Source organism: Armigeres subalbatus, chromosome 3 (assembly GCF_024139115.2).
Source record: "Armigeres subalbatus isolate Guangzhou_Male chromosome 3, GZ_Asu_2, whole genome shotgun sequence".
In the NCBI taxonomy this organism is placed as follows: Eukaryota; Metazoa; Arthropoda; class Insecta; order Diptera; family Culicidae; genus Armigeres; species Armigeres subalbatus.
Genome location: NC_085141.1, coordinates 219,529,005 through 219,541,556, shown reverse-complemented (window position 1 = coordinate 219,541,556; position 12,552 = coordinate 219,529,005). Strand labels below are relative to the sequence as shown.

General features: G+C 41.1%; 1 protein-coding gene across 3 annotated transcripts in view; it reads right to left on the bottom strand.

Moving 5' to 3' along the window:
* LOC134219972 (oxysterol-binding protein 2) overlaps positions 1–12,552 on the bottom strand; it is a 116,896-nt gene that overhangs the window by 84,930 nt on the left and 19,414 nt on the right. For 2 of the 3 annotated variants that reach the window (XM_062698887.1, XM_062698888.1), the window contains one exon: positions 5,895–5,984. The exons of the other annotated variant lie outside the window; for it this stretch is intronic. In XM_062698887.1, coding sequence (XP_062554871.1) covers positions 5,895–5,984 — 90 coding nt within the window. The remainder of the gene's footprint in view (positions 1–5,894; positions 5,985–12,552) is intronic. 3 annotated transcript variants of the gene reach the window in all.

The following is a 12,552-nucleotide window of genomic DNA, read 5'->3' as shown; positions in this document are numbered from 1 at the left end:
AATATTTCTACCCTACTCAGCAAGACACTTCGATCGAATAGATTTCGCTGTCGTACAAATTGGCCATCTACAAAACGCTCATCAGAACATCCGTTCGCTTCTAAGCAGCACACGAGACCTGAACAATGGTCGTGGAAGATCTACGAGCATTTGAAATGAAAGAAAAGTGCAGCGGACCATCTACAGTAGGGTGCAGGTAGAATAGGAACATTGAGGATGCGAATGAACAACGAATTATGCAGCAGCTGTTGCGGGAACCATCCATCGTTAATACCGCGAAAACCGGACAACCGTGGGTGTGGGCCGGGCACATATTTAGAATGTTGATTTGACGTTTCAACGGCCACAATAAGGAGTTCGTACGGTGGATCGATTAAGTGGGAGGTTATTTGGGACTCTTTGTAGACTGCGTGGATGGCGATGTGCAGCCACGGACGGAGCGGAATGGAGAAAATTTCTACGTTCGGCGTACACCCGATTCTTCGACGAGGAGGGCAGACATATTCTGGAAAAGGATGCAGCGTGGGTAGTTGCGTTGGACAAGGGACTTCGAAGAACGTAGAATGCAAGTTATTTTGGAATCAAAGCAAATAAAACAGCTACCGGAGAAAGGGATCATATGTCGCACCTACAAGGCGGCTAGTAGAAGTGTGAGAATTTCCGACCACCTACGTAGTGATATTTCAGATCATCTTCCGTCGTATATCACGGAGTTCGTGGGAAGTTATCGAGTCGGCTTCGTTGACGACCGCTTGATAACGGACCTAATCTTTACTGTACGGTAAATTTAAAAAAAAATCCGTGCATACCAGGTCCCAAAGCACATCTTTTCAATCGATTTCAACGTGGCATATGACAGTACAGACAATGCCCATCATTTGTGAAAGTCGAGTCTACGAAAACTCCACAAACTGCAACAAATTCATGATCACACCAATTTGTTTTTTTCTTTGAAAAGGTATTAGAAATCTACTACAGGACATCTGGATGAAGGGTAACCCAGTTAGTGTGACAACAGAAACTCTGACACAACAATCATACCACAAGCACTGTGATAGTCTTGTTGTCTTGTAGAAGAAGACATCCCCCGCCATGACACACTACTACCAAGACAGACCATTGGACCCGTGGAGGCTTTATTACTAATACCCTTCATTGTTAAGCACTTTCCTGCAGGGACACTCTCCGATATTATCTCTCCGATTCAAAATTATGCATAGTACATAGAATAGAATTGAAGAATTCGTGTACTTGGGCTCACTGGTGACCGCCGATAACGATACCAGCAGAGAAATTCGGAGACGCATAGTGGCTGGAAATCGTACGTACTTTGGACTCCGCAAGACGCTCCGATCGAATAGAGTTCGCCGCCGTACCAAACTGACTATCTACAAAACGCTTATAAGACCGGTAGTTCTCTACGGACACCAGACCTGGACGATGCTCGTGGAGGACCAACGCGCACTGGGAGTTTTCGAAAGGAATGTGTTGCGTACCATCTATGGTGGGGTGCAGATGGCGGACGGTACGTGGAGGAGGCGAATGAACCACGAGTTGCATCAGCTGTTGGGAGAACCATCAATCGTTCACACCGCGAAAATCGGAAGACTGCGGTGGGCCGGGCACGTAGCCAGAATGTCGGACAGTAATCCGGTGAAAATGGTTCTCGACAACGATCCGACGGGAACAAGAAGGCGAGGTGCACAGCGGGCAAGGTGGATCGATCAGGTGGAGGACGACTTACGGACCCTCCGCAGACTGCGTGGTTGGCGAAGTGCAGCCATGGACCGAGCTGAATGGAGAAGTCTTTTATGTGCAGCACAGGCCACTCCGGCCTTAGTCTGATGATAAATAAATAAAAATAAAGAATAGAATGGGTACACAGCATAACTTCTTGATCATCCAAGAAATTCCTGGAATATAACTTTTAGACCTACACTCGTAACCAAAGGTCTTTCAACCTGTTTTAAATGTGGTACATGATCTATGTGATACACAGAATAAAATGTGTACGCAGCATAACTTCTTGGTCATTCAAATCCTGAAGAAAGACTTTTTGATCTACACGCGTAATCAAAGATTTGTCGTCTTGTTTTAATGTGGTACAAACTTTATATGCCACGAACAATAGGATGTGTTCTTAGCAGTTCTAAGTCATCCAAAAAAATCTTGGAGTAATCTCCTCTTTATTTTCATTGAAACCTTGGTACATTCATGCTTATTTGTACATATACAGGGGTTAGACAAAAAGGCTGATATAGGGAAAATTATGATGAAATTCAAATAATCGATTTTGATGAAACCGGAACCATTGGACGCAAAAGCTCTTCTGGTTTTCTATACTAGTTCTAAATCTTAAATCGGTTCACAAACACCGGTTCCTGCGTATTCCTGACGGATTTTTATCTGCACGGGTAAAAATCCGTTCCCGGAAATGAGAAAATAATTCATGATTTCGACACAGTTGTTTCATAAGGGCCAATGTCGCAATGAGCTCGAATGGAGAAAAATGGGTTCCAATGTTCCATGACATGTTTTCAATGGTAGTTCAAAAATTAGATGTTATTTTAAATGTTAATAGTTTGCATGGAATACATCCACATCAAATCATTGTAGCCCCATATAAATAAAATTTGGATTGATTTCGATTTTAAAATATGATTAAAGAACTAGTCGTCCTTTTTTTCTAACAGTGTACACTTGCGCCCTTCAGAAATGCGCCATAATGTTTTTGACAACATCCTTTTCGCCCAAATTTCACGCCCGGCTGTCAACCTATTTGTCAATATCGCCTGTTTGCATCGCCCCGTTGTGTTTTAAAAGTACCGTTTAGCCCTTTTGCTCACATGTGTTTTTGGTGCAAGAGCGAAGTGTCATAATGCAAAAATGAAGCACAGTTTAGCCCCTTTGCTGCCATGGAGAGAACGGGGCCCAATCGCTCCAAGAAAAAAATTCCAACGGAAATGTAATATCGCCCTTTTGTATTTTTCTGTTTTTACAGCAAAAAAACCACCTTTTATACTATTTTTAATATGCTACATATAGTACATTTCCAGGAGGTTCGATTTATGTCATAAACTCGATTTGTTTACATTTGCGACTTCGGCCCTTATGAAACAACTATGTCGAATTTTATGATTTATTTTCGCGTAACGCAACCAATGCGTTACGATTTGGTTGTTGAGATCGAAAAATAAAAAAAAAAGTTCAACAGGGGTTTTGAACTCGAGTACACCGAGTGAGAGTCCGGCGTGCTACCTTTCAGCCGTTCTCACTTCTTTGGAAGGGAGTGTTCGAAGTATATCCGGTTATGCATTTTGCCGACTGTTGAAGATTGCGTGGTACCATGAATAATGTTCCTGAAATCATGAATTATAATCATGATTTCATGAACTGGCATGATTCATTATTTTTTATTCATGATTGTGGGTATGCATTTGTATCCGTGTGCAGTTTGAATTGGTAAGCAAATGAGTTCTATTTTATGGGGGAAGCATAACACATTCAAGAACGTAAACGTCACATAAAATGAAAAGTAAAAGAAGAAAACGCATTTTTCACATTAACTCGGAAAACCCGGCAACCGATCTGAGATTAAGAGTAACAGAAAACTAGAGGAGTTTCTGTGTCGGATGGTTTCGGTTTTATAAAAATCATACAATTCCATGCAAAGATATGCTAATACGAAATTCTCCAAAAATGTTCCTATCTCAACCTTCCTTTTTGTCTAACCCCTGTCCGCGTTCTAACGTTCGGTCCGCCATCTTGAATTTTAAAACGGCGTCAAAAATCGATTTCCGAATTCTGTTAATTGATCTCGATTGATGCTTTGATGCGATTGAAGTTTTTTCTCTTGCATCTCCCTCCCTCTTCCTTTTGTTGTCATAAAATGAAGAGCAAAACCATTCAACAAGGGCAGTAAGAACTCACCGTCATGTAATCTCATGTTCACAAGAGTTAAGTAAAATTTAACTAACATTATTATTAAGTAAATTTTTCTTAACTTCAAGAAAAATTTACCTAATTTTGGGTTCCCATACTAAACCCACTAAACTAAATGGGAGTGATTTTCTAACCGTGTAGACACCCATACTGTCTCGAGCTATACAAATGATCTACAAAACCATCATTCTTCCAAAAATATGTTTTGTGTTTTCCATTGAAAAAAATTTTTTTTTTAAACCGCGTAAAATCCAAAAATCAATTTTAAACGATTTTCCGACCTTTTTGAAAACCACGTAAATATTTTTTTTGGAAAATCCGCGTAAAAAGCGAACCCATTGTATTACCATTATGTTTATGGATGCCACCCATCAACTCGTTGTCGAACGACTCCCAGGTCATGTAACCCTCAAGAACAGCACATGTTATATTATCAGCTTCAAGGAATGAGCTTGAAAATATGACCAGATTTACTCAATTACGCAACACGTGAATACGTATTTATCAGGTTGCAAACTAGTACAAAAGATATTTTAGTTACTAGATAAAGATTGTCGCTTCGGTTCCCTTTGTTCTGCTGTCCGGAACATGTTGGGTACCAAGCTGTCAAATCGTATGGATTTTCCTCGCCAGCAAAAGATGTTCCGGACAGCGACGACAGCGACAATCTTTATCTAGTAACTAAAATATCTTTTACTAGTACTTATGACAAAAGTCATCGTGATAAAATCGATAAAAAGGGTATATATCCCCCTACAAAACAAGTATAAGACCGATGGCCCTCTACGGACAATAAACTTGGTTGGACCATTTATTGTAGTTTATTTGATTTTTCGGAAAAAGTTGGGTTTCTTTATACATTTTAGGAAATTCAAATCGAAATAGTGAAAAAATACAGAATTCAAAAGTTGATATGAGCAATCATGCATGTCATGTCAGTCAGACAGAAACTGATTTACCTAAACGTATATTATGGAACAAAAGTGTACGCATTGGAAAATTAACTACGGCACAAGCTACTATCGTCGCAAGATTCAAACAACAGTTCCAATTTTATCCAAAGCAGGTATTACGTACAACACCTCTAATTACATCCTAATGGAAAATAAATCAAGTGCTGTTAACCCAAGTTCAGGTCTAATTATAACTCGCCTGAAAGATAAATGCCAAAATAATTCCATGTTTGGGGGAGAAGCATAAAAATAAATCACAACCCCAAGATGCGTTAATTTTAGATTTCGAGAGATTGCCGCGTCATGCGTGTGATATTGAATGTGCATTTAGTTGTTGAAGCTACATGGACAACGCAGGCCGAAATATTCGTGTTCATTTACAAATTTCGTTGGCAAAAGGATCATAATGAGAAGAGAAAAGATTTTGATATACTAATAGTTAACGTAACTAGAATGTTAGTAACTACGTCACTGCTAAGAAAAAGCTAAATCATACATGCAACAAGACACTGCTTTTTACAAGCCGTACATCACAAGCTAATACTTTGCCGTCGTAAGATAAAAGGACAGATGTGTATAATCGTGGTGCAGAAACAAATACAAAAATTAATAATACGATACTAATTTATAGAATGACAAATGATGTAAGTCTGGGGTTGCAATTATTTTTTTTAGAGTTTAATGATTTGATGGACCATTTCAATTTAACGAGGAACATCGGGTAATGTTTGCAGCTAAGCTAGCAAGAGAAGCAAAAGTTTTCAGATAGTTCTAGCAGCTGAAGCAAATACAACGACTAATAGACGAGTCATAGCAATGATTTTCCTTGAGCAATTTTAGTTATTCAGCCTGATAAATGAATGTTCAACTGGTGGCAATTTATCAATGAAACAGGAGGAAAATTAAGGGAGAAAATCAACAAAAACTTTCAGATAGAGAGACGGAAAGATACTAATGCGCTCTTTCGAATTATTGTTTTGAATTTGGGGCTCTACTCACTCCGCTCGGGGGCCTTTCCTGCGGCGTCGGATAGATAATTTGCCCCCGGCACTCCTGCCCCCAGCATTCGGTCCGGCTCCGTGTTCAGCCCTGTTTGATAGCAAACCCCAGAGTCAAATCAATTTGGTTGTGTTTTATATAGGGTTTTTTTTATTTGTTTTCAATTAAGCGAAAATAATGATAAATGAAGTCGAAATTGCACAAATGTGTGTGAACTGAGGAGTATAGGGAAAAAGCCTGGAACTGATAACGAATAGATGGATAACATTTGAAGTATGATGACAGAGACACTAACACACGTACCCACACTCATCTTGGGCTGAAGGACTGGGTGTATTGTCTATTCATTCGAGAGGATGTGTATCTAGTTTCTTAATGATATGACGCATGCATGTTTTCATTTACAGAACATATTCAGTGCACTATAATGAATCAATCGATTAGTAAAACAGATTTTAATACAATCATTACATTACGTAATAAAAACTGAACTGAAAGTATCTAGTTAGAGTAATACACTAAAACTACATAGTTATGTAAACAATATGTTTGGCATTAGTGATAATCTAGGGATGTAATGAAAAGGTATTAGATGCATGTATATTTTTCTCCCAAAAATAAGTAGGAGTACTAGCAATTTTGACGATTTGTATTTTTATTTTGAATAATTCTTGTGATCAATATATGTAGGGAGCGGGACCATTTGGGCAGCACCCCCTATTCCCGTCTGCAACGTTAATAACTCGACCGCGTTCCAACCAAATGGCTTGATTTTTTGTACATCTCTAGATATCGAAAGAAACTAACCATGTAGTAAAAAACAAGCAATTCAATTGTAATGCGCTCGAGTAATGAACGTTGCTGACGGGAATAGGGGGTGCTGCCCAAATGGTTCTCTACCCTAGGTATTAAAAAAGCTTACAAGGTAGGAGCTACAAAAACAAAAGTTTCACCATTTCTATTTTTACACAATCCGGAAATTATTATCTAAATTTTACTTTCAAGAACTCATGGTCAACATAGATACCAAAATCAACAATTTAAAAGCAGTTATTGCAGGCGGCAATAACGTTCCTACTTCAGTGTAATGAATGTAATTTTTAAACAGGGTTTCCAGTCCATTCAAAAGCGATACTTCTTCTTCTTCTTCTTCAATGGCTCTACATTCCAACTGGTACTTGGCCTACTTTGTAACTTCTATTAGCATTTCCTCAGTTTAACCAACGCAATGCTGACTTTATTCTAGACTCAGAAAACGAATGTATCCTACTGCCAGTCGTTGGGGATAACGAAACTTTGCAATTAATTTTTGACAAGTCTGCAAGTTTAGGATTGAACCAAATTAATCATATAAAAAACAATCAAAATTGCTATTTGGACCTCTTGCTGACAAATATCTATGAAGATTTCTGTGTAACAGAATCTATCAATCCATTGTGGAAAAATAAGCGTTCCACACTGCAATCGAATACTCGTTATTCATTCATGAACAACAAGGACCCAACGATTGTGAGTATGAGGATGTCTTTGAATACAATTTAGCGAACTATGAAAATATTCGAGGTAGGTTAAGTAGTGTAAACTGGCAAATAGTTTTAAGAAATGAAGAAAATGTCGAAGCATCTGTTAACACTTTTTACAGATTATTATCTGACATAATCTCGCAAGGAACTCCACTAAAACCGAAAACGACGTCATAACAATAATAAAGACTTAATTTGGTATAACCGGCAAATCAAGAATTTAACAAATCGCAAGCAAAAAGCACACAAAATTCACAAAAGTCATAACAGTAATGAAAATTTAGTATATTACTTGGACGTATGCGATCAATTGAATTACGCTATCAGTAACGCATTGCAAGATTACAATTCAAAAACTGAGAGCGAAATAAAGTCCTGTCCAAAGAACTTCTTTAATTACGTAAAAACAAAACTGAAATCTAATAACTTTCCATCAATTATGCATCTTGACGAAAACGCGGGGGATAGCTCGGAAAAGAACTGTAATCTTTTTGCAGATCTTTTTCCAAGAAACCTATTCTACATTTTCTGAAAATGATCGTGACCGCGACTATTTTGCATTTTTTCCAGAGTTTTCAAATTATATTGGAGTGAATCAACTTCATGTCCATGACATTTTCCAGGCCCTACGCAATTTAGATGCTTCGGAAGGTCCTTGTCCTGATGGAATCCCTCCTATATTTATGAAAACCCTAGCAGTGGAACTAACCACTCCATTATTTTGGCTATTTAATATGTCACTAGAATCAGAAAAATTCCCAAATATATGGAAAAACTCATTTTTGATACCCATTTTCAAATCTGGAAAAAAATCAGACATACGTAATTATCGTGGAATAGCCATTATCTCTTGCATTCCAAAACTTTTTGAGGCCATAGTAAACGAAAAATTATTCAAACAAGTAAAAAAACCGAATAACAGATGCACAGCATGGCTTCTGTAAAGGGCGTTCAAGTTCAACTAATCTTCTTGAGTTTGTTGACTATACCCTGAATGCAATGGATAAAGGAAACCATGTAGAAGCTCTTTATACTGACTTCAGTAAAGCATTTGATCGCATAGATATACCCATGCTTCTATTCAAATTGAAAAAACTGGAATTGAGCCGGGACTACTCAAATGGCTTGAATCCTACTAAACTGATCGTCAATTGATTATACAATTTAACAACAATAGATCAAAACCCATTCAAGTCACTTCCGGTGTCCCCCAGGGCTCTCATTTGGGGCCTCTATTATTCATAATATATGTAAACGACATTTCCTTCATTCTTGACAAACTTAAAGTGTTAATCTATGCAGATGACATGAAGCTCTTTTTGGAAATATGGAATAAAAATAACCTCAACATATTCCAAAACGAAATATGCTCATTCTACGAATGGTGCAATAAAAGCCTATTGCAACTGTTTACATTCAGTAACCTTGTAGTGATTCTTGTAATTCTTGTAATTCTTGTAACCTTATATCATTCAGCAGAAACAGAACAGCATCAAATCTCTCAATTCCATTAGGAAACCAGGTTGTAGAGAAATCCGATAGAGTTAGGGATTTAGGAATTATCTTAGACTCCAAACTAACATTCATCGACCATTACAACACCATTACTCATAAAGCAAATAATATGATGGGTTTTATAAAACGTTTCTGCTATAACTTTCATGACCCATACACAATTAAAACATTATATATTGCTTATGTAAGGTCGATACTGGAATATTGCAGCATTGTATGGTCTCCATTTTCAATAGCACACGAAGAAAGATTAGAATCAGTACAAAAACAATTCCTATTATTTGCTCGTCGTAAATTAGGTTGGACAACATTCCCACTTCCATCATATGAGGCACGCTGCAAGCTTATAAACATTCAATCTTTGAAAGAGCGTCGTGAAACTGCAATGGTTTCATTTATTAACGATATAGTTTCGCAGCGTATTGATTCAACAAACATTTTATCGAAATTAAAAACTTCGCCTGATCGATCCACCTTGGCCGCTGCACACCTCGCCTTCTTGTGCCCGTCGGATCGTTGTCGAGAATCATTTTCACCGGGTTACTGTCCGACATTCCGTCCCACCGCAGTCGTCCGATTTTCGCAGTGTGAACGATGGATGGTTCTCCGAGCAGCTCATGCAACTCGTGGTTCATTCGCCTCCTCCACGTACCGTCCGCCATCTGCACCCCACCATAGATGGTACGCAGCACTTTCCTTTCGAAAACTCCAAGTGCGCATTGGTCCTCCACGAGCATCGTCCAGGTCTCGTGTCCGTAAAGGACTACCGGTCTAATGAGCGTTTTTTAGATTGTCAGTTTGGTACGGCGGCGAACTTTATTCGATCGGAACGTCTTGCGGAGTCCAAAGTACGTACGATTTCCAGCCACTATGCGTCTCCGAATTTCTCTGCTGGTATCATTTTCGGCAGTCACCAGTAAGCCCAAGTACACAAATTCTTCTACCACCTCGATTTCGTCACCACCGATGCAAACTCGAGGTGGGTTGCTCACATTGTCTTCTCTTGAACCTCTTCCTATCATGTACTTCGTCTTCGACGTGTTGATAACTAGTCCGATCCGCTTAGCTTCCCTCTTCAGTCTGATGTAGGTTTCCTCCATCTTCTCAATGTTACGTGCCATAATATCTATGTCGTCGGCGAAGTCAAATAGCTGGACGGACTTATTGAAAATTGTACCACTCGTGTTAATCCCTGCTCTTCGTATTACTCCTTCCAAAACGATGTTGAATAGCAGACACGAAAGACCATCACCTTGCCGCGTTTCGAAGGGACTCGAGAATTCCCCTGAAACTCGAACTACGCACATCACCCGATCCATCGTCGCTTTGATCAACCGTGTCAGTTTATCCGGAAATCCGTGTTCGTGCATTAGCTGCCATAGCTGGTCCCGATCAATTGTATCATATGCGGCTTTCAAGTCGATGAATAGATGATGTGTGGGCACGTTGTATTCGCGGCATTTCTGCAGTACTTGGCGAATGGCGAACACCTGGTTCGTGGTGGAGCGTTCACCCATAAAACCCGCTTAGTAATGTCCCACGAACTCCCTTGCAATTGGTGCTAGTCGACGGCATAACATTTGGGAGGAACCTTGTAGCGTTCAGCAATGTGATCGCGCGGTAGTTGCTGCAATCCAGCTTATAGCCCTTTTTGTAGATGGGACACACGACACCTTCCATCCACTCCTGCGGCAAAACTTCCTCCTCCCAAATCTTGGTAATTACCCAGTGCAGCGCTCTAGCCAGTGCCTCACTACCGTGTATAAATAGCTCTCTTGGTAGTTGATCAACCCCAGGGGCTTTGTTGTTCTTCAGTCGGCCAATCTCCTCCTGGATTTCCTGGAGATCCGGAGCCGGCAGAATTATGTCCTGCGCGCGTTCTCCCAGGTCCACCACCATACCGCCATCTTCGTCTGCCACATCGTCATTCAGGTGTTCTTCGTAGTGCTGCCGTCACCTTTGGATCACCTCACGCTCGTTCGTAAGAAGGTTCCCGTTTATGTCCTTACACATATCAGGCTGTGGCGCGTGGCCCTTACGTGAACGGTTTAATTTCTCATAGAACTTTTGTGTGTTATAATAATGTGTGTTGTGTGTTATAATAATAATTATTAGCGCGGTACAATTCCTCCGTCTCTTCACGGTCTCGATCTTCCTGCTGGCGCTTTTTCCTCCGGAAAATCGAGTTTTGTCTGCTTCGCGCCCGTTTATATCGTGCCTCGTTCGCCCTCGTGAGGTGTTGCAGCAATCTAGCCCATGCTGCATTCTTCTCTTCTACTAACTGCTCACATTCGCCGTCATACCAGTCGTTTCTCTGATCCGGGGGCACCGTGCCAAGTGCAGCGGTTGCGGTGCTACCAATGGCGGATCGAATATCTCTCCAGCCACCTTCAAGAGACGCTGCGCCTAGCTGCTCTTCCGTTGGGAGTGCCACTTCCAGCTGCTGCGCGTATTTTTGGGCTAGTCTACCGTCTTGTAGCCGCCCAATGTTAAGCCGCGGCGTCCGACTTCGACGCGTGTTGTACACCGTCGAGAGTTTTGAGCGCAGGCATACGAGGTAGTGGTCGGATTCAATATTCGCACTGCGGTAAGTGCGGACGTTCGTGATGTCGGAGAAGAATTTACCGTCGATTAGAACGTGGTCGATTTGGTTTTCCATTTCTTGGTTAGGTGATCTCCATGTGGCCTTGTGGATATTTTTGCGGGGAAAGAAGGTGCTTCGGACTACCATTCCGCGGGAGGCTGCGAAGTTTATGCATCTATACATTTCCTCCCTTCCTACCTGTGCGTTCATGTCACCGATGACGATTTTGACGTCCCGCAGTGGGCATCCATCGTATGTCTGCTCCAGCTGTGCGTAAAACGCTTCTTTCTCATCGTCGGGTCAAGCCCTTCGTGTAGCAGTGCACGTTGATGATGCTATAGTTGAAGAAACGGCCTTTAATCTTCAGCTTGCACATCCTTGCGTTGATTGGCTGCCTCCCAATCACACGATGGCGCATCTTACCCAGCACTATGAAGCCGGTTCCCAGCTCATTGGTGGTGCCACAGCTTTGGTAGAAGGTAGCCGCTCGATGCCCGCTTTTCCACACTTTCTGTCCTGTCCAGCAAATCTCCTGCAGCGCCACGACGTCGAAGTTGCAGGGATGTAATTCATCGTCCTGTCGCAACCTGCGAAACCTAGTGACTTGCAGTTCCATGTTCCAAGCTTCCAATCGTGATCCTTTATTCGTCGCCTAGGTCTTTGCCGATTATATCGAGTCGCATTATCTCTTATATTGTTCGTAATTATTGGTTTTCCAGGCGACTTATTAGGCCTGCGCAAACCTCCTGTCTCGTTGGATGGCGTCCCACCTAACACCAGGACTTGGGCTTGTGCGCTTTGGGCGGCACACGGTCGCTTTGGCGGGGCCTACTTGCGGATACATGCAGCTTTTTATAGGAATTTAACAGGGCCCACTGTCAAACCCCACCACATCCTAGGCAAGCCCCACAACTCGAAGATGGCCTGGGGAGGGATCGTCAAGCCCTTGGACATAGTCCCTGCTGCCCGGGATTCCGTATGAAAAATTAGAAATTCGGCTTAATTTAAAATGTAATCCGGTGGAAATCTTCGAGAG